The 26403-nt window shown below is 49.3% G+C and overlaps 1 protein-coding gene across 1 annotated transcript in view; it reads left to right on the top strand.

Annotated features, from left to right (window-relative positions):
- The first annotated feature begins 685 nt into the window (after positions 1-685).
- tns2a (tensin 2a) overlaps positions 686-26403 on the top strand; it is a 40262-nt gene continuing 14544 nt past the window's right edge. The window contains 4 exon segments of the mRNA XM_076984610.1: positions 686-1045; positions 14458-14560; positions 14786-14823; positions 26222-26260. Coding sequence (XP_076840725.1) covers positions 929-1045; positions 14458-14560; positions 14786-14823; positions 26222-26260 — 297 coding nt within the window. The 5' untranslated portion in view covers positions 686-928.

Genomic DNA, 26403 nt, shown 5'->3' with positions numbered 1-26403 from the left:
CCACCCCTCAAGAAAAACAACCTTGAAAACAAGTGAAAATAAAAAAAAACAAAAGAAGGATAAGAAATAAAATGTCCTCTCAGCAGGGGTGTACTCTGTCCCTGCCCCGCTGGAGTGGTGGAGGCCGTGGCGGGGGGAACCCGGTGCTGGTCGGTGCACGGCGGAGGCGGTGCACTCCTCTCGCTCCTGTTGTCTCGCTCGTGCCGCCTGTCCAGAGCGGAGTGTGAGCATCCCTCTCACGCGCTCGCCTTTCCCCAGAGCGCCACTGGACGAGCTGCGAGAGAGCGCAGGAGTGAGGGGTTAATAAAGGGTTAATGAGCGCAGGGAGGGGGTCCTGGCTGTGTGGTGTGGGAGCAGAGGGACAGGGACGTGGAGGGTGGGGTAACGCTGAGAGGACACCGGGCCGGGGACGCGTGTTCAGGGGAAAGAAAATAACCGCGGTGCCCGCATGTATCTGGGGTGGCCAAATTCATGTACATATGTATGTCTGTCCAGAGAGGCAGAGAGTATGAATGTGAACATAACGTCATGTGTGTGAGTGTGTGTGGGGGGAAAAGTGGGGGAGTGGGCACAATAAATATTCCCCAGGCTTCAACTCAGAGAGTGTGTGTGTGTGTTACTGTGTGTCTGTGGTTTCGAGTGTTGATAGAGGTTTGGTTTTCATAATCCTGGAGTGTCTCAGGGGTAAATGTGGGAGTGAGTATGAGCTGGTGTGGGAGTGAGCGTGTGTGTGTGTGTGTGTGTGTGAGTGTGTGTGTGTGTGTGTGTGTGTGTTCTCGCCTGAGCAAGAGCCAGCAGAAGGGGAAGGGCCTCAAGTCGGCTGACAAAAACAGCTGCTGCAGTGTGCTGGGCAAAACACACGCAGGACAGAGAGCGCGGGCCGGAGGCAGGACGGAGAGTGCGGGACCAGTCTGGTCCACGGCTCTATATGGGTTGCACCCTGGGGACCTACTGCTGCGGGGACGAGCCGGAACCAGAACCGGTGACGGGGGTTGTGAAGAGAGAGCGTGCAGGCAGCAAGGGAAACAACATGAAGCTCACCAAGGTGAGTTCCTCAGGTTCCTCCAGAGTGTGGCTTTGTGGAGCAGCAGTTTAGGAAGCGTGAAGACTGTGTGGTGTCCATGGCCTGGCTCCCTGTTGAGCAGGACTGCTCCGAGAGACATGTTGGAGTGAGTCCAGCTGTCTGCAGAGTGGTTTTATATATATATATATATATATATATATATTAAACTTTTGGTCCAGGTCACCCTTTTGTCTCTTCATTTTCCTATAATTGTTCATGAAATGTTTGTTTGGGTTTTTTTTATGTTTGATGTTCTGTTCCTCTGCTCCAAGTTAACTTTTATCCCGTTAGAATTCATATTTTTAGAACTGTTTATATACAAGGCTGTGGACATTCTTCAGTGTAATGGTGTTGAGTAATGATGTTGATTTGTTCTCAGTGAGTGGAGTTGGAATGAGTGTGAAGTGTGTGTGTGTGTGTGTGTGTGTGTGCGTGCGTGTGTGTGTGTGTGTGTGTGTGCAGTGGTTGGGTCCCTTGGGCTTTGCTCACATCATGTGTACTGTGGGAATGTTTTGCTCTCTTTATGATGTCACTGACTTGAAGCGGACCCTCTGTCTCCAATGAAGCTCTGGGAATCAAAGTTAATTGTGTGTGTGTGTGTGTGTGTGTGTGTGTGTGTTTGAGAGAGAGAGAATGAGAGAAACAAAGAACCTCCTCTCCTTTCAATATGATATTGCATTTATTCCATCATGCTCACTGAATTCCATCATGTTCATCACCATGCTGTGAACTATTGTCTCTACCCAGACACATGACTGAGTGCTTCTAGTAAAAAGTTCACATCCAGTCTTTATTCCCAGCCTTGTCAGGCTAGAGTTTGTCTGGCAATCCCCCTGTTGATACTGTAATAGCACGGTTTGCAAAAGCCTGAGGTTTATTTTGAGTTTTTCTTCCTATTGCTGTGAGCACAATATTTGTTTTTGCAGACATTTTTCATTTCAATAATGGTATGGTTTTTATACAGTGGGACCACTATGGGTTTGTGGTAGCATTTTAAAACAGTACTTGATCATATCACGAGTAATATGATTTGTATCAAATGTATTATGGGACCATAATGAAGCCGTATGAGGTTTATCCACACTTAGAATGGAATCCCCAGTGTCCATGTACCTAAACAGCCCATCCAAATAATTTACCCCTTACTCACAGAGCTATGCGCTACCAATTTACTTCCTTTAGCAAAGCCCCCATGTTTGCATCTTGTGGTTCTCTGTAAGGCAGAACAACGAGAGAGGTTTTTCTCTGGAGCGATCGGTCTTCAGCGAGGCTGTCCGAGCGTCTGGGCTGCCTCGCTGAACGGCCGTTGTCATGGAACTGACCGGCTCTCCCTCCTCGTCTCCGTCGCCACCCCGAGGGTCTGGCGTGGGCTTCGACGGGCAGGATGTAGGTCGGAGGTCAAAGCCCCCGCAGTCCTCCAGGTTGGCTGTCACTTTCTGTCCTGCTTAAGTCACAGTACATTTACATTTACGGCATTTGGCAGACGCCCTTCTCCAGGGCGACTTACATTTTTATCTAATTTTTATACAAGTGAGCAATTGAGGGTTAAGGGCCTTGCTCAGGGGCACCTCAGTCATGGCCGCAGGTCTGGGAATCGAACCCACGACCCTCCGGTCACAAGGCTAGTTCCCTAACCACCAGGCCATGGCTGCCCTACAACAGTAGAGAGGAGTGTCCACGCGGTGTTGGGTCGTTGGGTGAAGGCTGACATTGGACCCATCGTGTTTGACCACAGGTATGAAGGGATAAGGAGGCCCTGTGTCAAAGTTGATAACACGGTGGGCTTTTTGTCAATGTCAATACAAACAACACACAATTGTGCGTCTCCAGTTTTTTGTGAATCTGCTCACGCCAGGTTGTGTACGTGCTGTAAGCACAATACGTCCTGACTTTTGTGTGTGCGGTTTGTGCTATATTCCTAGAATATCCATGGAATGGCAAACCTTTAACAAGTAGTAGTTTATGGCATCCAGGATCCACAGGCATGCACCATAAACACCACACAGGGAAATGCCTGGTTAGGTCCACATATAACAGGGTCCAGCTCTTCCCATAGCAGTGAACACACGCTCACGCCACCCTGTGAGACACGTGTTGGATGTTCGCTCACTGCCCACTGCGTTAGAAACAGTTCTGCTGTGGTAACAGCCTTGCAGGTCAATAGTGGCCTTCAGGTTCTGGTCAGTTTCTGACCACAGGGCTGCCATTGGCTGGAACTACTCACAGTGGTGACACTGATGTGTGTGAAATCTCCAGTGACACTGCTGGGCATACACACACACACAAGCACAAAACCCGTTGGCGTGCCAACGACCGTCCGTCATAATGCTGCGTTGAGATTGGCTGGCCGCCTGATTTATATGCAAGCAGCAGGGTCCCTGTGGCCGAAAACTGACCAATGACGAACGGGGTAGAAGATGGCTGACCGGTTAGCCGTGCCGACAGCTTGTAACTGCACACCCAAGAAGCACATCTATAAGAGTAGTGTGTCTGAGTGGATGGTGAGTGTGAGCAAAGTTAGTTTTTCAAACAGCCTGGGCGGTGACTTTAGTTCCCAAGGTGACCACGAGAGCGTTTGTAACTGGGCACGAGCACTTGCCCTTGCAGAAATGTGGCCAGACCGTGTTTGTGTGGGCACTGTTGGTGTCGTCAGAGCAGGGCTGTCGACAGGGTGACGGGAGAGAGGGGATCTGACACAGAACGCCGTTAGATGGCAGAGGGCAGGAAAGGCACTCATCCTGTGTTTCAGCTGCCCGGTGTGACGGCAGCCATGAGCCTGACCAGGTCATGAAAACAGATCCCCACCCCCTCACCACCTCCCACCCCCTCCCCCAAGGCCCGGTTCTGCTGGCCCCTGTCGCTGGCGGCCCACCCCAACATCCACCCGGAGTGAGTGGAGCGTGTGGCGTGCTGCGGGCGTTTGGCGGGCCAGGCGCACAGGGAAAGAGGTGGATGTGCTTCAGCGTTTTATCAGCCGCCTAAAACCCAGAGGCAGCGTTCCTGTCTGTCACCCTCCTTCCTCGTGAGCTGTAGCGTTTGTGTTTTTGCTCTCTTTGTCTTTCTCCTGTCCAATACCCAATCTCCCCCCGGCTGCCGCTTACACCCCCCCCCCCCCCACAGCTGCAGTTGATCAGCCCTTGGCTTTACTTTTACCCAATCATTCCTGCCCCCTCCCTCCCCCTTCATTTCCTCTGTCTAAATGTTCCCATCTCTCTCTCTCCCTGCCTGTCTCTCTCTCTCTTTCTCTCTCTCTCTCTCTCTCCCTCCCCCCTCTCTCTTTCCTCCTCTCTCTCTCTCCTTTTGTTTCCTCTTTCAGCCTTATATCACCTGCATTTCTCAGGCCATTAAAGTGTTATACACCATTACAGCTCCACTCCCTCCCTAAAGTGCGCATATGTATATACGGGCACTGCAATTTTGTTGTTCTTGAAAAAGTGGCAATGACAATAAAGATTTATCTTATCTTTTATATATATTTATATATATATATAATGTGTGTGTGTTCTTTAGTTTAAATTAAGTACTTTTTCCCAAATACACCCCCGGCCCACCCACTACCCCTCAACATTGTACAGTCTACGCTAACTTTAGGTGTGTGCTGGCTTCCTGTTTTGTGTGGCCGTTATTGGTGTCATAGACACACGCATTCATTGAAACATTGTTTTTAGTGTCATAGATACACGTGTCATTTTGAAACATGGTGTTAGTGTCAGACACACTTGTCCGTTGATACGTGGTTTTTAGTGTCGGACACACGTGTCCGTTGATACGTGGTTTTTAGTGTCGGACACACGTGTCCGTTGATACCTGGTTTTTAGTGTCGGACACACGTGTCCGTTGATACCTGGTTTTTGGTGTCAGACACACGTGTCCGTTGATACATGGTTTTTAGTGTCAGACACACTTGTCCGTTGATACGTGGTTTTTAGTGTCAGACACACGTGTCCGTTGATACGTGGTTTTTAGTGTCGGACACACGTGTCCGTTGATACCTGGTTTTTAGTGTCGGACACACGTGTCCGTTGATACCTGGTTTTTAGTGTCGGACACACGTGTCCGTTGATACCTGGTTTTTGGTGTCAGACACACGTGTCCGTTGATACATGGTTTTTAGTGTCAGACACACGTGTCCGTTGATACATGGTTTTTAGTGTCAGACACACGTGTCCGTTGATACGTGGTTTTTAGTGTCAGACACACGTGTCCGTTGATACGTGGTTTTTAGTGTCAGACACACGTGTCCTTTGATACGTGGTTTTTAGTGTCAGACACACGTGTCCGTTGATACGTGGTTTTTAGTGTCAGACACACGTGTCCGTTGATACGTGGTTTTTAGTGTCAGACACACGTGTCCGTTGATACGTGGTTTTTAGTGTCAGACAACGTGTCCGTCAGCCCCTCCCGAATGGCACAGCCGGGGCTCCTGTTCAGGTGTCAGTTCTGCTTCATTGGTTCCCAAACTGCTGTGTCTAGTTTGGCGTCCCCATCAGTGCATTAGGGCGGGTTCCCTCCGGGCAGGTTCCCTCCGGGCGGGTTCCCTCCGGGCGGGTTCCCTCCCATACCTTCCCCTCCCGGTGCTTACGGCAAAGCAGAGAAGAGCTGGAAAGAGAGACAGAGTCGGCTAGGGAAGGAGTGGGCTAGTGAAGGAGTGGACTAGGGAAGGAGTGGGCTAGTGAAGGAGTGGACTAGGGAAGGAGTGGGCTAGTGAAGGAGTGGACTAGTGAAGGAGTGGGCTAGTGAAGGAGTGGGCTAGTGAAGGAGTGGACTAGGGAAGAAGTGGACTAGGGAAGGAGTGGGCTAGGGAAGGACTGGACTAGGGAAGGAGTGGGCTAGGGAAGGACTGGACTAGGGAAGGAGTGGGCTAGGGAAGGCAGGAGGAGGGCGTGGGTTCTGGTGAGGCCCCTCCGCCACACAAAGGCTCCTTTTTTCTCGCTCTCGCCGCTCCACCCGCACCCCTCCCTGGGGTTCTGTAAACGGTGTAAATTCATATCCACGTGGCTGTGGGACTTGCGGAGTGTGATGGGGACGTGTTTCATTCCTGGCATGCGGGCCTCGGCTCATGTTCACTCCCCGTGATCTCATGTTCACTCCCCGTGATCTCAGCACTCATCTCTCTCACTCTGGATCCTTTCTCTCTTTTTGTAAACTGATTTTTACCCCCCTTCTTCCATTTGTATCAAATTCGTTCTCTCTGTGTCTCTCTCCGTCTGTCTCTTTCTCAGCTACCCCTTCTCTTTTGCCCCTAGAGTGGCTCACACAGTAAAAACACACCTTTGCAATGAAGAAGTGGGCCATGCTCAAGACTCCAGTTATATTTTGTGCTGCTTAATGCTGAGAGATTCTAAGCACGCCATCTTTTCCTATTCCCTGGGTGTCCCTCACCTGGACGCATGGCCTCCCTCTCTGTTGGGAGGAAAACACATTTTCAATCATTCATACATGATTTTAGGTTAAGGTTATTTCCTTTAATGGGTCCTTTCCTAAATGCAAAATATGGGCCTATAAGATTTGTGATCAGATAATTTTATTGAAACAGCATGCATGTATAAGATAGCATTATATATTCCATCTATCATCACTTTCAGAGGATCCAACATAGATGGGGTCTAATTAATTCCACTAATCCACTAATCTACACCTATAGGAGAAATTATACCTCAGTGTACTCTGTGCTTCACAAGAAGAAAAATATTTGTGGCACATGTGATTCATTTGAGCTTGGATCTGTTCTTTTTATAATTTATTCGTTGGGATGACCTTGAAAAACTTGGAAGAGAAAATGATGCTAAATTATTTACATTTTCAAGATTATATTTTATGAATCAGAATCATAGAGCACATATAACATATACTATAATATAATGGACATAATGAAAATATTATGGTGTAAGTGATTCCATCGCGTCTTAAAAAGTTCAGAATCGCTTTGCTAAACACAATCTTTCCAGAGACATTTTTGTGTTTTTGAGCTCAGTATTATAGCGCGCGCACAGCTACGCTATAGAGTAAAAAGACGCGATGACATATTCTACCACTTGATGTCGCCATAGTATTATTAGTGCGCTATGTGCGCAAAACTGATCTGTAAATAATTCTGTTTTTATGTTTCACTATACCATAACTCTAAACTGCATTAATCGACCAGATTTATGCATTAAATTTATAGCAAGCCATCTCGCACCTCAATGCAACCTAACTTTATTAACAAACTTTTTTTCTTCTTCTTCTTTTTCAGTACACATGGCTTGCATTTTTGTATTTATGCCCGAGTTTATTTGATTAGGATCTTCTCACTGGCGCTGGACTAAAACTTTACATTGATAGCCAACGAAACGGGCACATCCCATTTTGCATTCTAGCCAATCAAGAATACATTCTAGACCCCTCGCCACGAAGCAGCCAATCAAAAAGTGTTCTTCCAGTAATACGTTCCACAAGCGTATTTTCCTCCGTGGCTCCTCCCATGACCACAGAGTTGTGGGAAAGTAAAGAAAACATCACAATATCAGCAGTTGGAAGGCTGTTCGTACTCTATTGAGGAATGTATGAAATGTATTAAAAGGTGAAATCCATGTTAGGTGGAGTTCCGTGGAGAAACATGAGTAAGGTAAGGTTGGAGTTATAAAAACAAAAACCAGTGTAAACCTTTCTGGCTTGTGGGGTTCGTATTTCCAAAGCCGTGGCCGTTTCACTTAGTAACATTTTGCTTGCCTTTGTTCTTTTTTTTTAATCAAAACATTTGAAAGTATGTTTTGAAAGTAACATTTGAAAGACACTGGAGTAGTCTGCCAGTTTCTTACCGCATCATACTGACAGTGTTGCGCATTTGTCGCTGCGCGCCGCACCGTTTTGCGCGCGGTGCGTAGTGCCGCTAAAAGTCTACATGCGCAGTCAAACTAGTCCTAACACTGTTTTAGTATCTGGCGTTCGATTTGTGTACAAGCATAATGCATCAGCAATCACCGCTTTTTTGATACGGGTTAGCTCTGTGTAACGTGAGAGGGCACTGCTACCATCTTCTGCTGTTGACGCTGGCGCAGTTGCGTCTGCGCTCTCCACGTTTTCCATGTTCTCTGGCGCGGTTGACGGCATGAGAGAACGAGCACGTCAGAGATGGTGTAACGCAACGTTTTTTCCCTCGGTGGGTTCGGCACGCGGTTTGGTTGATGATTGCCCCGCTTACATAACGACGAGTAGAACCCCACTGAGACGACCTGTAACTTTTTATTTCTTTCGTGATTAAATTTGATTGTCTCTAATTCGATCCCCGCAGGCATATAAAGTGTTTATAGTAAACTGTGCGCCAACACTGAGAATACACATGCTCATTCTAACTTTTGTCTTATTTTGGACCTAACGTTTGTGGCAGGAAAAAAAAGTTATCATATGACCTTTGGAGAAATCCTCCCCACTGTGGCGCGATGAATTGGTTACTAATAGTTACTGCGTCACAAATTATTAAACGCCTCAGTGGAGACGCTCTAATGCCGCAAAGGTGGGGGGTGGGGGGGTCAATCTCAGACAAATACATGCTGTGGTATGACGTGTTGGGTGTGTGTGGTTAAGGATTTTAAGACTCTAATGTGATGCATTAAGAAAAAAAGGCTGTGAAATTGCTATAATTCAGAAACGTTTTTATTGTTTCCTTCATAATGTGAGCACGTAATTTTCGGCAGTCGGGGACAGAAAAACACAAAGGCAACAAACCGAGCAGGGTGTGAGGGTTTATAAACTCATTTCCTAGTGTAGACCTCTGTCCAAGTCAGAATCAGGAGCTGAAATCTTAGGAGGTGCAATCCTGCCAAAACCTCACTAGTCTCCTCACACAGACACAAGAATGATATTTTAGTGAAAGCCTTCGTGGGCCTCCTCTGGTCAATAAAATAGATAAAAGGGAGGCCGAAAATAACTGCTGAGTCTATATACAAATCCGTAGCGAGAAGGAGACTGGATGATTGGATTCACTTTCATAATAAGCAGGAGGCGCTGAGCGGTGTGCTGTGTGTGAACTCCTCTGCCAGTGTCATGGCTGTTTTAATGAAGTGGGCCGGCACCAAAGGAGGGGAGCGGGTCTGAGGGAAACCGACACTCCTGGAATTTGTCACAGAGCCAGCGCTGGGTGTCGTGGGGAGTTCCTGAAACGCTTCGGGCCGTTCTCACAATGACTCCTTCAAAGCACGGTGGATGTTGTGCGGGGGGCCGTTGTAGTCTGTCCCGGTGTTAATGAAGTGCGGGACGTTTGCTCAGACCTACAAGCGTCTCTGACGTGACGTAGGCAGGCTGCGCTCTGAGCACGCGAGTTGGCATAGTGCCACATATTTGCATCTCCTCGTGAACGTGTCCTGATAATGACGAGGTAAACAGCAGATAAGAGTCGGCGCTTGCTTGAGAGTCTCTGGGTCGGGCTGCTCCCCGCTCAGAACGGTGCTGTGCTGTGTCCAGTATGGATTTGATATTTGATAGATGCTCGCGCTCTCACTTGCTCTCTGACCTATGACCTATGGCTGCCCTGCGTGCGTCTTGGACTCCACGGAGCTCACGATGCTTTCTGATGGGTTTGCCTGAACTGCCTCAACTCATGTCCAGCTGTGCGCGCGAGCACACACACACACACACACATATATCCCTTCAACTGTAACTGAATGAATTGCACTGGCTAGAGAAAACAGCTGTTTACCCAAGAGAAACTCACACTGAAAGAGTTCTGAGTTTGTGAAGAGTAACTGCGCTGTTTAGCAGAACGACATAACAGTGGTGACTGAGTACAGTGTTGTACAGTAAACTGACAAGTGAAAATTACTGTCATATAAGACAAGTACAACGATTGCATAACAAATAAGTCAATTCCATAATTGAGGCTTGTTCAAAGAAAATCCCTGTGTTTCCTTACACAAAGCTACAATTAACATTCCTGCAATGCTTGGAACTGTATTTAAAATATATATTGTTGTGTGTGTTTTTGTTTTTAAGTGATTAGGCTACTTGTAACACAAAGCTGGTGCTTAACCATACAAACACATAGGCAAGAACCTGTGTGTCCCAGATGAGCAATAGGATGTTGAGAACAATATCCTAGCTAAATATGTGTGGGGCGTGTGTGCATGCCCCTGGTTGTGTGTTTGTGTACGTTTTGAGTAATATGTGCGTCTGCGTTTCCTCCAGTGCGTATCCCATAGTCTCAAGGTCCCCGGTCTGTCTTAGTATTTTGAGAAAAGCTGAAGTGTTATATTTGGGAAGCTGATAACATTGTGGCGTTCGGCGTCCTCTCTTGATAACCGCCTGCCGCCAGTCGCCCGATGGCACAGTGAGCATGTATGAGCTGTGTTCAGAGCTCCGGCACTCACCGCTCAGACACACAGATGATGGATCATGAGAATTAGTTCCTGGACAGGCCGGACAGCTTGGCAGATGTTGTTGTTGGCTATAGATCTTCAGCAATCATGTTTCAGTGCGCATTGCTTTAAACTCCAGAACAGATAAAGCAGAGATTCCTCGACATCTCAATTGTCGTGAGAAGTGAATTAGTGTTCATAAGGGCCAGTAGTGTTGACCCTTCCAAAAATAAACTGCAGTTCGCAAGGTGATTATCAGTAATGGAATCGAGGTGTGACATGTACTAGCGAGACGTGAGCAAACGTGCGACTGTGGCACTGGGGGCAGAGGGGACGTGTGCGTGCGTGACCCGTCGGGAAGGCCGCGGAGAGCACAGGGCAGGAAGCTGGAAATGGCGCCGTGCTGACCTCATCCCTGGAACAGGCCGGTTCTGTTCCTCCGGCTGCCTGTCCCACCCTGCGCGCACAAACGGGCCAATTTCATACACACACACACACACACACGGAACAGTTCCTTCTTGTCCCTGTCCCACCCTGGACACACACTGAGTCAATGAGGCGGGGGGGGCGCTCGCAGACACTTGGACGTCCCCCGGCGAGGAAACGGCGCTAATGACAGGGGCGACGGGTGGAAGACCACAAGCATGCGAGAGCAGCGAGCTCGGCTCCCTCTGCCCGCTGTAGTGAGACCGCCAGCAGGGAAATAGTTGGGCTTCTGGAACGTTCTGCATCGTTTTCAAACCCACAAGCATTCTAGAGGCATCAGATCGGATTAGTCTCCCATCAGTGGCAAACCAATCCTCAAATACAGCTGCGCAGGACTTCTGATGTTCCTGTTTGCAGGCGTCCCTGTCCTGCTGCGCTGTGTCCTGCTGCGCTGTGTCCTGCTGCGCTCTCGGTGGACACCTCGGGCTGGCCGCCGCCGTATTGCCGACGGTGACCACGTGATGCTTTCTGTTGTGTCTGCACTGGGTGATTGGCCACGGGAAACGGCGATAGCCACGGGTAGATGGGAGTTGGGATGGAGCCTAGGCAGAGGTCCTTTACCGGAGATTTGTGTGTGAGCAAGTGTGTGTGTGTGTGTGTGTGTGTGTGTGTGTGTGTGTGTGTGTCTGCCTCTGTTCTTTGATTTGGTCCTGGAGTGGAGTGAGGAAGGGGGCGGGGCCTCTCTGTCAAAGGCCGTCTTTTAAAAAGACTTTCTCCACCATGGCGCCTCTGGCTGGTTGGAGTGAACTGAACAGGCGCTCCTTGTCTGTGCCCCCGCACACCAGCTCTGTCCTGGCCAACTGCTCTCTGCTCGCCCCACCACAGGGTCCTACGGTGCCCCCTACAGGGTCCTACGGTGCCCACCACAGGGTTCTACGGTGCCCACCACAGGGTCCTACGGTGCCCCCTATAGGGTCCTACGGTGCCCCCTACAGGGTCCTACGGTGCCCCCTACAGGGTCCTACGGTGCCCACCACAGGGTCCTACGGTGCCCACCACAGGGTCCTACGGTGCCCACCACAGGGTCCTACGGTGCCCCCTACAGGGTCCTACGGTGCCCACCACAGGGTCCTACGGTGCCCCCTACAGGGTCCTACGGTGCCCCCTACAGGGTCCTACGGTGCCCGCCACAGGTTCCTACGGTGCCCGCCACAGGTTCCTACGGTGCCCCCTACAGGGTCCTACGGTGCCCCCTACAGGGTCCTACGGTGCCCCTTACAGGGTCCTACGGTGCCCGCCACAGGGTCCTACGGTGTCCTACGGTGCCCCCTACAGGGTCCTACGGTGCCCCTTACAGGGTCCTACGGTGTCCTACGGTGCCCCCTACAGGGTCCTACGGTGCCCGCCACAGGATACTGCACTCACGTCGAGAGAAGGAATGCGAAGTGGTGGTGGTGGTGGTGGTGGTGGGGTGTATTACAGCTAATACAGATAGGTAGTATTACTTTCACAATGAAGTATTGGGGTGTAAATAATTTTTCCGTTTGAAAAGGTAGGAGGTGTTGCCCCCCCCCCCCCCCCCCCCACACTTAAATATGAGCAAGAAAATCTTAAGACATGGAATGCCATCCATTCGTGGGATGAAATGTAACAAAAAAAATGTAACTGTCAGGAAGTCTGAGTAAATGTAACTGTAGGTATAGGTGAGGATTCTGTCCTGAGCTTTATCTTTTTGGGGTGAGTGGGATTAGGGAATTTACAGCTTAACACCTAATTGTTGGGATATTCTAACACAGCATGTCCCTTTTGGCAACAGCCTGTATTCATGTGTGTGTTTCACGTTCTGCAGTCACAAGACCACCAAGACCACCAATCTGTCCTCCTCCAGTCTGTCTCTCCATTATATAACAGGATCTTGAGACGAAGCTAAAATCTGATGGGTAATACTTTCAGATATGGAAAAAAACGATCAGTTCTCTCTCTTTTATTGCTTATTTTTTATGTTTATAGGTTGTTTTAATTTAACATCAAAATTCATAACATCTCAACTGTTTCTGTTTCACATTGTAGTTGGTCAATGGCGTCAGGTTTCTCCCTGTTCAATATCGCATTTCCTTCAGTCCTTCTATAGCCTATCCAGGATCTCACCGCACACATATTCGTCCTCACTGAACATGCAGCACAGCATTCTGGGAGTCGGGAGTGAGGCGGGAGGGGTGTTGGGATTCGCCACAGCTGCTGCCTTTAATCGAGCACGAACACAGCGTTCTTAAGCCAGCTTCACCCGATCGCCAGGTGTGGCCTTGTGGTCTGAAGGAGCTGGAGTACTAAGTGGGTCTTAATCATGGGGGCGTCAGATCGTCCAGGCGTGAAGGAGCGACCCGTTTGGAAGATGGAGGCGTGCCTGCACATTTGATCCGCTCTCCGGTGTGTACGAGGGGTTTTTAAAGCGGTGGCTTCACTCGTTATAGATACATGACTTATGTAAACATGCAACTTCATCTCTCCTGGGTATAAAAGCAAACGTAGGTGTGTTATCCAGTGTCCCTGCAAGGATGGGGAAACGTGGGAAGTGATGGATGGTGAAACGGCTTTTTGTCCAGCTTGCATTTGGAAAAAATAAAAAAGGTCCTTTTGGTTAGTGACGAGGTTGGAGTTAGACTCGCCTGTTTCAGGTGAGGGGCGGGGCGAGGCAGGGTGAGGCGGAGAGGGAGGCGGGGTGAGGCGGGGAGGGAGGCGGGGCTAGGCGGAGAGGGAGGCGGATCCTCGGTGGTGGGTTGTGTGGCACTCATGGGCACTACATCTCTGGCCAGCTGTCCAAACAGTGCCTGCTGGTGTGGAGAGATGAGAGTAGGAACGGGCTCCCTCGGCCTATGATGATGGACACACACACACACACACACACACACACTCAGCCTCACGCACAGAGGCCTTCTCCTCTTCAGCCGAGACGTCACACGGTGTGCAATGCTCGCTGTTCTCACAGACGCCACTGACGCGGGTGTGCGCAAAACATAGCACTTCATCCATGATCGGCTCAGATCTTAAGTCACGCGGCTTAAGGTGTGTGTGTGTGTGTGTGTGTGTGTGTGTGTGTGTGACACGGATGATCATCGCACTGGATCAACCACATGTGAGCCCTCCAGCTTCCCGTAGCCATGAAACATCTTAAGACGAGGTGTGTCATAGTGACATTAACTGTTATGCAAGACAGGCTTTGTCCTTTGACTTTGAGACAGAGAGGGAAAGACTCGGGAGTTTCAGACTGAAATCGAGACGCGGTAACGTCTCTGACTAAGACGAGACCTACTGATGACTCCAACGAGAGAGAGAGAGAGAGAGAGGGAGAGAGGGAGAGAGGGAGAGAGAGAGAGAGAGAGAGAGAGAGAGAGAGAGAGGGAAAGACTCGGGAGTTTCAGACTGAAATCGAGACGCGGGTAACGTCTCTGACTAAGACGAGACCTACTGATGACTCCAACGAGAGAGAGAGAGAGAGAGAGAGAGAGAGAGAGAGAGAGAGAGAGAGAGAAAGCATGGACATAAATGGACAGTGCAGTCTAGGGGACTGAACCTGAAGGAGATCACGTGTGGTTTCCTTGGGGACGGCATAACCTCAGGTGGCTTTCTGTCCTACAGACAAAGGGCGAGCCCCATGTCTTCAAGGAGAAGACCTTCAAGAAGAAGCGCCAGTGTGGAGTGTGCAAGCAGAGCATAGACAGCCTAGGGTCCTTCTGCCGAGGTAAGCCCCTCCCCCCTTGCCCCGCCCATCAGGATGACTCCAATTGCTTTACAAGTCGTATTTAGCGCACGAGTAAACTGATACAGTCCCGGCTGCTGTTGGACTGTATTGGGAATAAGTAGCTTGTGAAAGCATGACTCGGAGAAACAGTGTTGCGAAGAAAGTTCATATTTAGCATCTTTATCTTGCTAAATCTGTTCATGTCATTCTCTCCTTCATCTCCAGTCTGCAAAACGGCCACTCACAAGAAATGTGAAAACAAGGTAAGCAGCTATTTACATTTCACTGCTCCCTAGTAATATCACCCACAGCCGTCCAAACAACGGTAGCACCAGGCTAATAAAAGCTTTGGTTTCTCAGCAAAATCCAATAGCTGGGTCTAGCTGTCTGTGTGTGTGTGTGTGTGTGTGTGTGTGTGTGTGTGTGTGTGTGTGTGTGTGTGTGTGTGTGTGTGTGTGTGTCTTTTTCTCCACTGGGTCAGAGCACCACGCCCCACGCTGTTCTTGTGAAAGGCTCATTGATGGGTTCAGGATGGCAGTTCTGGCTCCTGCCTGGTTTGGCATTCCAAGACCGCGGGCGTGTGGGGTGTGTTGTGCCAGGAGAGCGTGCATCATGCCGCCTTAGCTAGATTAACGCGGCCCGTGACCCCGCCCAGCCTGATTACCTCTCAATTACAACTACTCTTCCACAGATGTGCTGTGAGAGTTTCATGAAAAGCATGAGGAAATGCTCAGTGTGTGTGTGTGTGTGTGTGTGTGTGTGTGTGTGTGTGTGTGTGTGTGTGTGTGTGTGTGTGTGTGTGTGTGTGTGTGTGGACGTGTCGAGACGAAGGCGTGGATTGAGCTCTGGGTGGAAGGTCTTTGCTTTCGTCCACTGGATACCATGTTGGTCTTGTTACTGTGTATTTGGGTTTAGTTCTAGCCTGATATAATCTGGATTATTGACTAACTGCTGACAGGACTGGTGTGATGTGGCCTCTCTGTTCTTCAGGGAGAGCACACAGGACCAGCTAGAATCCATTACAGCAATAAGACATTTTCCAGATTCTATTTCCCGCCGTTCACCTGCGGTGTTTCGCGTGTTTTCTCTCTACATTCTGTCTTGCTGCATCACGGATTCTTACTGCGTCTGGAATTTAACAGGATTTATGAAGAACAACAGTCTCTTTGCAAATACGAGTGGCCAGTGAGAGAGAGAACAGTGGAGAGACATGCTGTGTCGTTCCCTGAAGTGCTGGGAATTGGCCTAAGTCCATACAGTTGTAAGTGGAGGTTTGGGATGTATAGATAGTCTCTACAGTTGATGGTGATTGGTTAGAAGCAAGTTGGTGTGTCTTCCTGGGTAAATGCGTCTTGACGGTCTGTGTGTTCATTGTGTTTACGTTTCCTTGCATCTATACAGCAAGTCGAGACTCTCTGCACTGCACGACTCTCGGTGTCCAATCGCTGTGTTTCTTCGGTCATACGAGACGTCTGGCTGAGCCCCAGCGAGCGGCCCGCCGCCATCGTCTGCCAGCAGCGATAGGGATCGTCCCAGCGGTGGAAGGGTGTGGCCGCCGGGCCCCGGGGGGAGACCTCTTCACCACCCTGCTGCTCTCGCGGGGAGGCGGGGTCCCGGCCCCCTCAGCCAATGGGATCGAACAAAGAGCTCCTTTGGCAAGCGACCTCGCCCCGACTTGCCCCACCTGGGTGAGGGCGGACAGAACAGCCTGGCACGTCTTAATGCCAGCGGCACAGATCAAAGTGGTCTCCAGGGCTTGGGCCCAGTGCGGTGGAAGAAAGCGAGGACACTCGATGCTGCCTGGAGGGGACAATGGCTGTAGTGGAGTGGACAAAGGCTGTCGACAGCAGAGCAAATGGGACTCTCGGGCTGCTAAACAGGAGCTCAGGCTAACTCTAACCTTGGCTCAGAATAACACCGAGCCTAACCCCAGGCCTCACTAATCCTATCTCTGTTTTAGATTAACCCTAACTTTAGCTCAGTCAAACCCTAACCCCCCCCATCGATGCCAACTACCTGAGGCCTCGCAGCACTGTATGGGCGGGGCCGTAAACCCCGCCTCTCTCATCGCCAATAACAAACGTCTGTCTGGAGTAGAATCAGCTGCTTCCTGTCCTGCCCCGGGCACTTCTGCGTGCCTTCACGCACGATTCATTTTGACTGTTCCTCCGCACGAGACCGGCCCACCGAAACAGAACAGACCCAGGTCTGTACAGTTAAGCGAATGTTGCTTTGACTAGCGAAAGAAAGAAGGTTTGAATCGCAGCTGCGCTCACGTGTGCCCTTATGTACCACAGCTGCGGAGACGCTAGACTGGTTAAGGAAGCAGGCTCAGTTGCTGGCTTTAGCTGGCTTTTGACCTTTAGCCTTACGTCTCTCTCTGGATAAAAGCCCCCGCCTGAAGATGTACCCTGCAAAGACGTGTTCGGGTAGTGGCGTGTTCGTACTTCTGTCCAGACGGTAGAGGTATCGAGGCAGCAGTGGGTGTATTTTGTTAGAAGGGTAGAACAGGAAACGGTTGAACTATTGTGTTCCAAGTTGGAAGTACTCTTGAAGGTAGTTTTCTAACTTTTTCACCATGACAATGTTGGGAGAAAACATGAATATTTGAATAACACATAATAAAAGTCCTTCGGCTATATTTCTTTCAACACCATCAGCTCCAGTCTGTACGGAGTTGATCTTCTAATAATGACTTAAGCGTTTTTGATGCTCATAACTTGCTGAAACATGCACAAAACGCATATGACTGTTCTCCACAGCTGTGTTATCTTAAACCATTTAAGTCCTATTTATGAGATCCTATAAAAAACAAACAGTAAAAGCAGGCCCTAGATCAGTTTCCTCAACATCTTATCTAATCAAAACCATTCTGATGTAAAAGGCCAGCAGCCACTCCAGGACGGTGGCTGCATCCGCTGTTTGTGTGGGCTGACTGTGCACTGATGAGTAAGGTTTCATGTATCGGTGGGTTTGTGCTGCAGTAGGATAGCCGCCCCAGTCGTTCTGTGAGCTGGTTCTGTAAAGTTCATCTACAGATTGTGAGCGGCCAGCGTGGCCCGGGGCGACACAGCCAGGAGGCTCATGCTTTATGGAGCTGGTATCTGCTCTCTCCCTCGCCGACTTTTTTTATGGTGTTTTTCTCAAATGGCATTTCCTGAAAGCAAAGATAGAACCGCGATTGTTGTCTGTGCTCCTATTTGTGTGTGTGTGTGTGTGTGTGTGTGAGTGTGTGAGTGTGTGAGTGTGTGAGTGTGTGAGTGTGTGAGTGTGTGAGTGTGTGTGAGTGTGTGAGTGTGTGAGTGTGTGTGTGTGTGTGTGTGTGTGTGTGTGTGTGTGTGTGAGTGTGTGTGTGTGTGTGTGTGTGTGTGTGTGTGTGTGTGTGTGTGAGTGTGTGTGTGAGTGTGTGTGTGAGTGTGTGTGTGAGTGTGTGTGTGTGTGTGTGTGTGTGTGAGTGTGAGTGTGAGTGTGTGTGAGTGTGAGTGTGAGTGTGAGTGTGAGTGTGAGTGTGAGTGTGTGTGTGTGTGTGTGTGTGTGTGTGTGTGTGTGAGTCTGGGTCATGGTATACCCTTGTCTCCAACCTTAAACCACAGTAAAGAAACTCGGGTTCTATGAGAGACAGCTGGCTCATCTCTATTGTAAGGAGTTTCTACATCCTTTCTTTCTCTCTCTCTCTCTTGCTCTCTCATACACACACACACACACACACATCTTAATTTAATTTCAGTGTCCAAGCCATGAGAATGGTTAGATCTCATTTGAGTAGCAGAGTGGACAGATTGTCCATGGAGAGACAGACGGAAATGAAGGGACAGAGAGACAGGCAGGCAGACAGACAGAGAGAGAGAGAGAGAGAGAGGGGGCCAGAGGGGCAGAGCAGGTAGTCTGAGGGCGGAAGGAACATCTGTCACAGTCCAAAGAATAAATAGCCCCATTTCCTACTGTAACGGGGGGAGGGGAGAGGAGATCTTTGATGGTGTAGGACTGGCCAAGCCAGACGAGAGGGCTGCTTATTCCAGTAACCCCTCACGCTAGCATGTTTACAGTCTCATCAACGTCACAAGCTTCCTCTACTGTGTGTGTGTGTGTGTGTTTGTGTGCGCAGTGTCCAGAAGGCTGATTCAGAAGCGTAGTGATACAACTATAGGAGCAGGACACCGCTGAAGCCACAGGGCTGTGACAGAGTGTTTGGTTTAGCTGGTGATTCATTACACACACAGACCGTCAGGTCAAAAGCTCGGCAAGATACGTGATCTCGGTCGATAGCGTACTAGAGGCCGGATCATGACAGCGGAGTAGCTGATATCACGCAAAGAACACGCACTCCGCTTCAAGTAATGTACGCCATGGACGTTTCACGACGTGTATTCACACGTATGGGAGATAAGAGATTTCTGAACACAATTCAAAATATGAATAGTTTAAACCCAATAGCGTGGCGTCACAAAGCGAAAGGTGTTTGTTGTTGCCGGAGCCCCACGTACGTGGCCCCGTGTGTCTGTGCTTCTCCAGGGCACAGACCCCCTGAAGAGCCGCTGTAGCCGTATGGGAACCACCACAAGGCTGTGCTGTAAATAAGCCAGAGGTGACGTGGGATTTTTCCACCGTGGAGATCTCTTAACTGTGCCCTCTCGCTCTCTCCTGCTGTTTTTGTGAGGAGTGTGTTTACTTGTGTTTATTTCTGTCCTGACTCACAGCTCTTTGAATGGTTGCCTCTCCCCGGTGGGCCTGTGGTTCCTGTTTACGCTGGCGACATGACAACAAGTTGAATATGATGATGATGGGGTAAAGGGGGGGACGACGACTGGGATAATTAAAGAGCCTAAATGTAGAGACCCGACTCCCCATATGTCCACTGGGGAGCACAAGAATGTTCCGGATCGGGGATGTTTGTTGAGGAATTGCTATGTGTTGGACCCAGAACCAATCTGGGATCTGGGTGTCAGTTGAAATCTGGAAGGAGTGTGTGTGATTGTACATTTGACTATGCTGTGTACTTTAGCAGTGTGCGTGTGTGTGTGTGTGTGTGTGTGTGTGTGTACAGTTGTGCCCGGTCCTCCATCAGTGCGTCTCCATAACTCCCATGTTTCAGAAGACACGACCTTGACTTAGCAGTCGCCCCTCAGGGAGATGCACGACATCGCTCCGCGTAGTTTATGAGGTCGTAACCTCATATTCAACCTCATGGGGACCATTCCAGACCTCACAGTAAAAACAGATCTAAGGGCCTCTCTCATCAGCGCACCATTACGGGTTGCGGTGGAGGAATGAGATTTATATTCATCAGTCTGTTTTGCTGTGACCAAAAAAACAATGTAAAAAATCCGTTTAGCTGTTCGATGCAGGAGTTTAACGGCGACGGAAGTGGCTTTCACGTGCCTGTCACGCCGTAGATGCTGGCGGGGTGAACAGCAGCCGTACCGTGATGGTCATGCCTTTAGACACATGCCGTGATGAATACAGGTCACCACAAAAAGAACAAATGTTTATAAATCTGCTGTTGGCAGCAGCGGGGAGGGCTAGAAGATGATGAGGAACTGTTAAAAAACGGCGGAAAATCCCTTTCAGGCCCTTAGCAGGAATGCTAAATTACACCCTGACTAATCTGACTAATGGAGATGTTTACACCAGAGGCTGTCTAGCCTCCCACACATCCTCCGCTACTCCATATCTCTCTCTCTCTCTCTCTCTCACCTCCCCGAGTCCTTACTTTAGCAGTTATCCACTTGTCAGACCACAGCCTGCCGTCTCTGTGTTTCCCCCGTTGTGAATCCCCCATCCTGGACACGGGCGACAGGTTTTCCCCTAAACCACCGAGAGACCAGATAGCTCCACGTCTGCAGGCACGGGACACGAGCACTAGTTCATCAAGCAGACAACCCAAGAGCTGTGAAGGGCAGTGTGGGTGGTGCTGGGTGGTACTGGGTGTGTGGTTCTGGGCGTGTGGTACTGGGCGCGTGGTACTGGGCGCGTGGTACTGGGCGCGTGGTACTGGGTGCGTGGTGCTGGGTGTGTGGTACTGGGTGCGTGGCGCTGTCTGGGTGGTGCTGGGTTTGTGGTACTGGGTGTATGGTACTGGGTGTGTGGCGCTGTCTGGGTGGTGCTGGGTTTGTGGTACTGGGTGTGTGGTACTGGGTGCGTGGTACTGGGTGTGTGGCGCTGTCTGGGTGGTGCTGGGTTTGTGGTACTGGGTGCGTGGTACTGGGTGTGTGGCGCTGTCTGGGTGGTGCTGGGTCCGGTCAGGGCTTCTCACTCTCACCAGGTAGACGGGGACTTACTGTTCTGATGCACTGAACCTCAAAGTCACAGAGTGCACAGGAAGCCTGCTGGGACCTTGGCTGCTCCCATTAGAGAGAGTGAGAGGGAGAGTGAGTGTGAGGGGGGGAGTTAGGGTGAGGGGGAGTGAGGGAGAGTGAGGCTGAGGGGGAGAGTGAGGGGGAGAGTGAGGGTGAGGGGGAGAGTGAGGGGGAGAGTGAGGGGGAGAGTGAGGGTGAGGGGGAGAGTGAGGGGGAGAGTTAGGGGGAGGGGGGGTGAGGGAGAGTGAGGGAGAGTGAGGCTGAGGGGGAGGTTGAGGGTGAGGGAGAGTGAGGGTGAGAGGGAGAGTGAGGGGGGAGGGAGAGAGAGAGGGTGAGGGAGAGAGTTAGGGTGAGGGGGAGTGAGGGAGAGTGAGGGTGAGGGGGAGGTTGAGGGTGAGAGGGAGAGTGAGGGGGAGGGAGTGTAAGAGAGAGAGAAGGAGGAGAAGAAGGAGAGAGGAGGAGAGGGCGAACAAGCATTCGCAGGAAACAAGTGCGTAAGTGTTGGCCCAGGAGATGGAATCTGGCATGTTTGTTCTGGCGTAATGCTCCCCTGCTGAAGAGAGAGAGAGAGAGAGAGAGAGAGGGCAAGAATGCCTCATGTGGAGAAGGGAGAGAGAGTGGAAGATGGAGAGAATAAATTAGGAGTCTGGAGCTGGACTCGGGAGCCAACAGGTTCGGGGTCGGGGGTCGGGGGGAGGAGTTTGGGGAAAGAGAGAGAGGACGAACACTTAGATGACGGGACAAGGGTCTGAGGGAGGGGGGAGAGAAGGAGAACAAGGGAGACGAGGAGAACCATGGGCAGGCCGGCGAGTGGAAGAGGAGGAAAAACCATAAAAAAACAAGAATGAAAGGACAGCAGAATGTTGGGCAGGGGGGGGGGGGAGAGGAAGAAGAGAGGGGGGTGTTGAAGGACATCTAGCACCAAGCGCTCACACAGCGTGAAGCTCCTCCCAGAACTCCCAGAACTCCCAGCACTCCCAGGTCCGCCGCTGCCGTGCGCGTAATAACTTTTCCGTGCCCTTCCTAACAGGCGCTCCAGTCTGCTAAACGTGTTGAAGGTCGTGATGCGTTTCCTGCGCTGCCCTCAGAGGCGCTCGCTAGCAGGAGCAGCAGCGGAGAGAGGAAGACGAGGACTCTTCCTCCTGTACGCTCACTTTAGATACGACAGCAGGCCTTTGGCTGAGAGTTGAGGACACACGATATTATAACGGGAGCCCACCTAGCAACCCATAAACACACACACACACACACACACACTTTTTTCCTACTGTGTTCCATCAAGCTATTCTCATCTCAACATTTAAGTTGACTTTTCTTTAATTCTTACACCGCACCCACCCAACACACAAAGACCTCCAGGCACAAAAGAGCCCCAGTCACAATTTCTGTGAACGCCAGAAGTGTACGATGTCCCAGCCAACGTGTCCTCCCTCCATGAAGCCGTGCATTTATTCAGCGTATCACATAACCAAAGTGCACATCTGATAACTTCTTTCACCAACACACACACACACACACACACAAACAAACACACAAAGAGTCGGAGAGCAAGGCCAGTGGCATGAGCTCACCCGCCCTGAGCGTGTTTCCTGTGGCCAAACAAACAGGGCAGTACTGGGTTGGGGAGCGGATGTACTGGGGGGGGGGGGGGTGCAGTGGTCCGTTATGTAAGCACTTGTGCACACACACACACACACACACACACACACACACACACACACACACAGACGTGCCCACACACACACACTTTCTCTCTCTGATCTGCCCCTCAGACTGCCTGACTTAAGCCCACTGTCAAGTATTTCTCTCCTTGCTTAGAGTGGGTCAAAGGTCAAGCCCCCCCCCCCCAAATTTCCAGCACTAAGGGGAATGTAGACCTCATTGATAATCTGTGGCCTCTTCTGCACCCCTCCCACCCCATGACAGTAGCATGTGGGAGGTGTGTGTGTGTGTGTGTGTGTGTGTGTGTGTGTGTGTGTGTGTGTGTGTGTGTGTGGGAGATGTCTCTAGCCCAGCTTATCTGTCACTTTGAAGGAAGCATTTCCTCTGGCCCCTCCCAGCCCTTCCTCTTCCTCTTCCTCCTCCCCTCACCCTGCAGATGGTGAGAGGGCTAGCGCTGATGGGGGGGGGGGGGCAGGACCACACCCCCAGGGTGTGTGGGGGGGCGGGGCTGTAGGTATGTGGGGGCGGGGCAGGTGATGGTGTATGGAAGTTTTTCTGTCTCAATATTAAAATGAAAATGTAATGCGCATTTGCATTTACATGTTCTACTCATACAAGCAACTTTGAGCTCAAAATTCAAATTCAAATGCAATAACTCCATTTTCATTTGCAATTGTTCCACTCATACAAGCAACTTTGAGCTCAAAATTCTAATTCAAATGCAATAACTCCATTTACATTTGCAATGTGATGGACATCCATTCACATTTCATTTACACATACATTTTGATGCTTTATATGTGTCTTTATTGAAATTAAAATGTATTTCCCGATTTGAATTATCAAGTTCATGTGATCATGCAAAGGTTGTATCAAAATTATAATTAAAATGCTATTCGCTTAATATGCTTTGCATTTCGTGATAACACGTTTGAAACGTAATTTTCAACCTCACCACCACGCTAAAAAGATGTCAATATTCAAACCTTAATGGAGAAATAGCGCCACCCCCGTTTGCAATAACATTACGATACCAACAGCGCTAAAACTGTGTCAAAATGCATCTTGAAAATGCAATCCGAGCAGATTGCATTTTCATTTCCATGGTCTTCCACTATAGTCAAATTATAGTCAAATTAGATCCCATCAGCCTTCCAATCAGATTCCACCTCCCTCCACTTTATTCAGCCAATCGGGTTCCCCTTTCCACCTCAGGGAGCCAATCAGGACGGGACTAAAGCACGCTCAGCACAGAGCCATATAGTTTCTGGCTCTGCAGTACAGGCGAGTTTTTGGTCTTGATTTATGATCCCTAATGCCTGGTTCACACTGCACGACTTTTCAGTCGTCAGGTTTTTGTGCCGTTCGCACTACACTGGTTGTGCTGTAATCGCAAGTCTTTCAGTTGTTGTGGCTTTCACACTACATGACTGATCGGTGACGCGGGCTCACGAATTACAGGACTGGGGAATCGCCGACTCATCTGGCTGCCGTCCAAAAACACGAGAACACGAAAACGAAACTCTCGTGAAAACCAGCAACACCACATAAAGAATAAAACAATGTACATGTACTCCACATTTTCGTTATTATTATTATTTTAGTCCCATAGTCCCAAGTTGCCAGAATTATTTCATCTCTCCGTTGCAGTGAAAATAGTTATAATCAATCGCACTATTTCTCCAGTGCTGTCACAATAACTTAAACAGTGTTGTAGTAAAGTTGTAAGAAAGGTGAGGATTTTGTGTGTTTGCTGGGTTACTGTTTTGAAAGCATTCTTGAAAGTTTTTTACATTCTCAGAGATATCTTCAGCGGTGCCGCGGTTCTCTCTCCGCGTTCACATTGGCTGTAGTTAGACGCTGCTGCCGACTCTCAGTCGCCGACTGGGCTAGATATTAAACACGCTAGATATTAAACATGCTAGATATCTGCCGGTCGTCTGCGATGAGTCGGCGACCACTCGGCGAGCGTCTTTCAGCAGTTCACACTACACTGAGCGAGCGACGAGTGATCGCCGATTTGCCTCCGACCACAGTTTCTGTCGGCGATCTACAAAAAACAGTCGGCGACTGAAAAACCAGCCTAAAATCGTGTAGTGTGAACCGGGCATAAGGTGCAAACTATAACGTAGAGGAAAAGAACTCGTACGAAAGACAGACCAAAGAATAAAAACGTACACTGAACACTCGATTAAACAAACACAATCTATGAACCCCAAAGGTATAGTCTGAGACTAGGGAAAGGCATGAAACGTAGACAACGGAAGCTTATACTAAGGACTTACCAAGGCATGAAAACATAAGGACCACTCGACTCAAACAAGGGCAATCTATGAACCCACAATGTGTAGTATGGAGTGAGATTGCGGTCTTTAATATGAGAGCGCAAAGATAAGATTCAATCAAGCAAGTCAGACACACTGAGCACGCAAAATCAAGAAAACCGAGCGCTGTTAGGTGCGCTCACTTCCCTGTTTTCAGTGCGCGTTTCAGTTTTTTTGCTCGCTTCTAAAATTTCTGCTCGCGTCATGATTACAAGTACGTTAAAGATCAAAGCTTGGTAGAGAATTACCTGCGGGTTCAGGTAATTATGCCGCGTCTGTGGCATTAACCACACTAAAAAGGGACGCTGGGGGATTCTAGATAACATCACTCATCGAGGCATTACCGCTTTATAACTTTAAAAATACGACAGCACAAATGTTTATTTAAATAAACCAGCATTAACGAGCAGAAATGGTTTTCTGTTTCTGATCACACGAGACGCTTCACGGAGGTCGGCCGTTGTACCGCCGTAGTTTGAGGCACACAGTTGCTCTGCCACAGCGCTCAATTTGGCAATAACAGTCACATCAGCGCCAGATAAGGCTGATATGTCTGCCACTTGATCGATTAAACTTTCACACTAATGTAGTGTAAATTCACCATAAGGACTCGTCTGCTACCCTTTGAATTAATCTAATGAGCGCTTCTGTGACCATGTCTAAAAAAACTCGCCTGTACTGCTGCGCTGTAGTCCCGTCCTGATTGGCTGCCCGCTGTGGAAAGCTGTGGAACCTGATTGGCTGAATAAAGTGAAACCGTGGAATCTAATTTGACTATAATTTGACTATAGTGGAAGACCATGGAAATGAAAATGCAATCTGCTCGGATTGCATTTTCAAGATGCATTTTGACACAGTTTTAGCGCTGTTGGTATCGTAATGTTATTGCAAACAGGGGGTGGCGCTATTTCTCCATTAAGGTTTGAATATTGACATCTTTTTAGCGTGGTGGTGAGGTTGAAAATTACGTTTCAAACGTGTTATCACGAAATGCAAAGCATATTAAGCGAATAGCATTTTAATTATAATTTTGATACAACCTTTGCATGATCACATGAACTTGATAATTCAAATCGGGAAATACATTTTAATTTCAATAAAGACACATATAAAGCATCAAAATGTATGTGTAAATGAAATGTGAATGGATGTCCATCACATTGCAAATGTAAATGGAATTATTGCATTTGAATTTGAATTTTGAGCTCAAAGTTGCTTGTATGAGTGGAACATGTAAATGCAAATACGTATTACATTTTCATTTGAATATTGACACAGAATAACCTCCATAATGGTGATGGCGATGTCTGTGTGTTCGACTTGTGCTGCTCAACTCTGCTCTCTGTGCATTTGAGTCATGCTGTTCTGCTTCATTTCAGGTCAGCGGCGCCTGTGTCCCGGCCCAGTCCTCCGACCCGGTAAGTCCTGTCCCCCCCCTGTCCTGCCCCCCCCTGTCCTGTCCCTGCTCTTCAGCTCTCTGCAGCAGGCTCGGGACATTTCTCACTTGTTCCTTGACTGTTTCACTTATGTGCTCCAACCATCTGCCCGTCCAGCCCTTCCT

The sequence above is a fragment of the Brachyhypopomus gauderio genome, chromosome 21, assembly GCF_052324685.1.
Source record: "Brachyhypopomus gauderio isolate BG-103 chromosome 21, BGAUD_0.2, whole genome shotgun sequence".
NCBI classification, from domain to species: domain Eukaryota; kingdom Metazoa; phylum Chordata; class Actinopteri; order Gymnotiformes; family Hypopomidae; genus Brachyhypopomus; species Brachyhypopomus gauderio.
The sequence above is the reverse complement of the archived record's forward strand: the minus strand, read 5'-3'. Positions and strand labels throughout refer to the sequence as shown.